Source organism: Hipposideros armiger, unplaced genomic scaffold (assembly GCF_001890085.2).
Source record: "Hipposideros armiger isolate ML-2016 unplaced genomic scaffold, ASM189008v1 scaffold_93, whole genome shotgun sequence".
In the NCBI taxonomy this organism is placed as follows: Eukaryota; Metazoa; Chordata; class Mammalia; order Chiroptera; family Hipposideridae; genus Hipposideros; species Hipposideros armiger.
This window is the reverse complement of record NW_017731443.1, coordinates 2,372,919-2,378,012: the sequence shown is the minus strand read 5'-3', so window position 1 is coordinate 2,378,012 and position 5,094 is coordinate 2,372,919. Positions and strand designations below refer to the sequence as shown.

The 5,094-nt window shown below is 56.9% G+C and overlaps 1 protein-coding gene across 1 annotated transcript in view; it reads right to left on the bottom strand.

Moving 5' to 3' along the window:
• Positions 1 to 5,094, bottom strand: part of EHD1 (EH domain containing 1) — a 24,097-nt gene continuing 19,003 nt past the window's right edge. The window contains exons 4-5 of the mRNA XM_019645522.1: positions 2,452 to 2,616; positions 1 to 2,042 (exon numbers count right to left, since the gene is read on the bottom strand). Coding sequence (XP_019501067.1) covers positions 1,518 to 2,042; positions 2,452 to 2,616 — 690 coding nt within the window. The 3' untranslated portion in view covers positions 1 to 1,517. The remainder of the gene's footprint in view (positions 2,043 to 2,451; positions 2,617 to 5,094) is intronic.

Sequence of the window (5,094 nt, the reverse complement as noted above, 5' to 3'; positions counted from 1 at the left end):
TTCAGCACAATTACTTTTTTTAATGCAAGAAAAACCCTTGTCTTAGCGGCTTTTTCTTCCCATAGGTGCACATGGATAAGCCACTGGCACCTGAAACTGAATTCTCGACGATGCACCTCCATCCTCACCTAATAGCATGTGGAATGTTGGGCTGAGGCCAGCTGGATATAACCAGGCCCAGTGGACAGGGGCCTGCAGAGCAGCCCTGGGAGCGTGGGCATGGGTTGAAGAGGTCAACAAAGTCCCTGAGACCTCTGTGGGGGTGCTCGGTGGGAAGCCTGCTCCCTCTGCCACAGTGGCTGTGGGATGACAGCTCCAGGCTTTCGCGGGGACCGCTGGCCAGAAAGCATGTCCAGGCTCCCGGGGCTGTCCTTGGACAGCCTGGCCAGGGCAAAGCAGTAAGGTGGCCTGAACCGGCTGCTTGCTGGCTCAGGTTTATTGCTCAGCCTGGGGAGGGGCTTGTTTGAAGGGCATCCAAGTCACGTGCCGCCCTCCTTTGCTCAAGGTGAAGCAGGCAGGTGAGGGCTTCCAGGAGAAGTGAGGGGGGTGACAGAGGGGAGGGGCTGGGTTGTCCCTGGTCTCTATGGCCACTAGGCTGGAGCTGGAGCACCGAGCCACACCAGGTTCATGAGGACCCACCACCCATCCACTCAAAGGTGGGGCAGGGAGGTATACCAGAATGTTCCAGGAAAGAGAGGGTGCAGCAGGAAAGACGACCTTTGGGGTCCCCGGTGGGGTGAGCTCTGTATGCACCCATGTCTAATGGTTCCTGGGTAGAGCTGCCCCTGGTTGGAGTGTGGGAAAAGAGACGATAATCACAGCTTCTGAATGAGTGGTTGGGAAGTTACTGGAAAATTCGGTCAAGTATAAAAGGCATCACTTTACAGAACCAAAACTAGCTTATCTTTTTCTGGAAGGCAATTCTCTCACACCCCCCCACCCTCCACACTCTCCCCAAAAAGGTAGCTGGGCCTTGCTTCTGTGACTGCCGAATGAGAGGTGAGGGGATATGACAGCGAAGAGTAGGGCCTGTGCACAGGAGGTCGCGGGGCGGAGGGAGGCACAAGAACCTAAATTTGAAAGCACAGGAAGCCAATGGCCCAGTGAAGCAACCGTCAGCTCAGAAACCAACGCGAATGCCATCGGGTCGTTTCTGTCTACACACAGCCCCAGGGCCCAGCAGCCGCCAGAAGGGGCACCCTGGGCTGGCAGAGCAGGGGGACAAGGATGGGGAGGGCAGAGGCTGTGTGTGTGTGGGCGTGGGCCTGTCAGACGGAGGAGGAGGCAAAAAAGAAGGCTGCCTCTAATGTTATATATTAAAAATATCCATAGTTCTTGTGCATAAAATTCCATCATTCACATACGAGTATGACCCCTGCCTCCCCTGCTGGGCCCAGGAACAGCCTTAAAAGAAAGATGGTGGTTTTCCTTTTCAAGAGCTGAGGAAACAGCCACTCAGTCTTTATGGACCTTGAGAACTGGTGACCCTTCCCCTCCCCCCAGTGTCTGCTGGGTGGTCACTCGAGCCTCCGCTTGGAGGGTGGGATGAGGTGTGGGGGCAGGTCGGTGGGCAGCTCATGGCCCTCCAGCTTGACCTTGATGAGGTGGTTGGCCAGGGCGAACTCCTCGTCGTCCAGCAGCCCATCCTTGTCCACATCGGCCAGCTTCCAGATCTTGCCCAGCACCGTGTTGGGCAGCTTGGACTTCACCATCTCCCTCTTGGCATTGGCGCCCGTGATCTTGCCGTTGACGGGCGACAGTGTGTAGAAGATCTCGTCATAGGTGGGCTTGTCCTTGCCCACCACCCACTCGATGTCGTCAATGCCTTCACCGGCCCCCTCGCCGTAGCCATGCCCGAAGGGTCCGTTCATGGTGCCATCGAAGGCACCACCCTTCACGACCTGGACGGGCATCAGGGACTCCTCCTGGCGCACCATCACCATCAGACGGGCGATGTCGTTGGCCAGCATGTCGTCCACTGTGTCCAGCAGCTTGGGCTTCAAGGCCTGGAACTTGCTGAAGTCCTGGGTCTGCAGGAGTTCCTGCGGTGGGCGGGGAGGAAGAAGAGTGGGTCAGGCCTTTTCCAGACTGCAGTCAGAGCGGGCAAAGCAAGGGTTCCCAAGAGAAAGTGGGTTCCAAGTCACCGCTGCTTAACAACTCGGGCAACTCAGTTAACCCTCTGGGCCTTGGCTCCCCAGTCTGTACATCAGATGCAAAAGCAGGCCCTCCCTTGCGGGGCTCTGGCAAGGATTCACTGGGCCAGAGCGCCTGGCACAGCCCCATCCTCTCCCCCCACCCAGGCTGAGTCACCACATTCCCTTCTCGGTGTCAGGACCTGGGTCAATGTTTCCAATTTGGGTGGGGTGCTGGTGATGAACCCAGCTGCTTCCATTTGGGGAGGCCCCGCCCCATGGAGAACCACTCCGGGCCAGCAGCTGCGAGAGCCGTTACCTGCATCTTGCGGAGGCTCGGGAAGTCGCCGGCGGAGATCTGATGTTCCCGCTCGATCTTCGCGTAGATCTCCCCCAGGTTGTTCACCAGCTCTTTCTTCTTGCTATCTTTACCGAAGACGTTGGGCATCTCCTTCTTGAGGGAGCTGATGATGTAGGCATGGACCTGTGAAGACAGGGGAAGGGTGGACGTCAGGGGCTTCCTGGACACCCTGTCCGGAGTGTGGCCCGTGCCTGGGCTGCTCCAGAGAGCTGGGATTATAATCTGGGAGGCCAGAAGCGCTCCAAAGCCCATGTTCTTAGTTTCTGCACGTGGCTCCCCTCCCCCAGCAGCAGAGGTGCAGGGCCCCACCATCCTGCATATGCAAACATGTGGACACTCATGTCCAGGTGACAAATCTCCAATACGGCCTGAGTTATGCTTCACTTTATCATCATGACCGTCCCAGGGATGACTAAGGATTAGAAAAATTCCACAAGGCTTTCCACAGATGTTTCAAGCTTTATCTTTGCTTTAATACCTTGTTTAGACATTTGCCAATTCAAGGCGGCACACCCTTCATTTCCCCACAGCAGGCCAGTAATCCTGGCAATCCTCCAAGGGCACCAGCCCTCCAACTCCTCTGCCTTGCCAAGCAACATCCAGCCATGAAGGGCTGTAGCCAGCCAGCCTGCCTTGCCCCCACCCCCAGACTCCACCCATCAAATCCCCTCCACTGGCCTGGCCCCGTCTGCTCTGGGCTAAGAGCCTGGCTGAGAACGGCCTGAGGGAAGGAGGCCTGTCACAGAGCTGCAGTCACCACTCTGCCCATCACAGGCCAGCATGAGTTGGCGCAGAGAGAGCCACTAACTCCAGGAAAAGGAAATAGTCTCAGACCAGCAGGTGGGGACCAAGATTGGAGACCACGGGATTTCCCAAGCACGGTGACTCAATGTGCCCAAGGGCCAGGCAATTACACACCATTTCTGTAAATGAACAGTCAGGGACCGAAGTCTGCCCTTTGTTCTGTCCTGGAAGGAGGCTGGGCCAGAGCACTGGTGGCCCTGCCAGGAGAGGGGCCGGGCAGGGAGAGAGGGAAGCTGCCCTTCCCTGCGGCCTGGGCAGGGGCTGGACAGGTGTCTTCTCCGTTTACTACCTGTCCGTCTTGGGCTCAGGATGTCCCTCAATCCTTCCCTCAGGCCAGGAGCCAGTTTCCTGGCTTCCTCATGGGTTCCTTTCTTTGAACCAGCTCCACTCACCAGGAAGGTTCTAGAGGTGAAATATTTAGAAAGAAGTGCAGCCCTGTAGTCTCCAGAGCAGGCTTCTGCAACTTCGCTATGCACACAGATCACCAGGGTTACGTACGAACGCAGACTCTGGTTCAGCGGGGCAGAGGTGGGGCATGAGAACCTACATTCTAGCAAGCTCCGATCTGCTGGTCCATGAGCACGCCAGGTAACCAGGGTGGGGACACAGCCCGGTGGTAAAGGGTGAAGGGTCAGTTCTCATCATCAGGCTACAAGCTCCCTGACTCCAGGCCTCAAGATGGTGTGGGGTTCCCTGGGCCCTGGGCCACTGTGTTCTGTCCACAGCAGAGTCTGAAAACCAAGGGCTCTACTTGGCAGCCGGCTTCCTGGAGGCATGGCCCTTGGAGCCCCTCTTGGCTCTCCCAGGACAGAGCCTGTCTCCCAGAAAGGAAGCGCTATTCCTCAGTTCTGTGATACTCAGGAATCCGGGGTGACTGTTTCATTGGCCTTCGTCGAAGCCGTAACACCCATAGAACGCCTTCTCGCTTCTCTGCAGGCCACCCTGCTCTCCATGGCCATTTCGCCAGAGAATCAGTGCTGCACAAGGGCCTCTGCTGGCTGCCATCACTGACCAGCTCGGGCTAACAGCTGAGCTCTGTGCCACGATGGTCAGTGATCGTCACATGCGCACTGACCCAGGCTGAAGACTTAACCCGGGCAGACTCAAGACTTGGCAGTATTCAAAAATCAGATGTCCTCAGGGAACACGCTCTGTTCCTCTGTGCCTGAAGGGTCCACTGGTGGCATTAACCTTCATTTCTAGCCCCAGCCACCCCAGGGTCTCAATGAAGTGCTTGGCCAGGCACCGACAGTCCAAACTCCTGAGCAATTCAGGTGCTGCCAGCAGATGCCTGTGGGTCCCATGCTTGCATGGAGGGCTAGGAATGGTTCTACAAGGCCTCTGGGGGCTGAGGCCACCCAGCGTTCTCTTTGGGCCTACAGGCTTGCACCCCATCTCTCCACTAGCTTCCTCCTGTCCTGGCTTAAGCATCAGCTCCCACCAGAGCCCCCCACAGCCTGGCCCACCCACCAGGATAGCTCTCCAGTCGTCTGCTTCTGCAACAGCCTATGTTCTCTCCAAGACAATACAAATAAATCATGCTTTATTTTTCCTTATGTGTTCTGCTTTCCCCCATATGCTGGCCAGTGCTAGGAGGGTGGGGACCTATCAGTCCCCACTGCATCCCCAGCGCCCAGCATGTGCTGAGTGTACTTCGAAGCCCATGAAGCCTCGAGTTGCACCTTCACCCACTCCCAACCCGAGGCTGCCCGCTGGTACAATGGTACCTTCCAGTTTGAGGTTTATGTGCATTAAGAATCTGTTAGGGCCGGCCGAGTGGCGCGATGGTTAAGAACT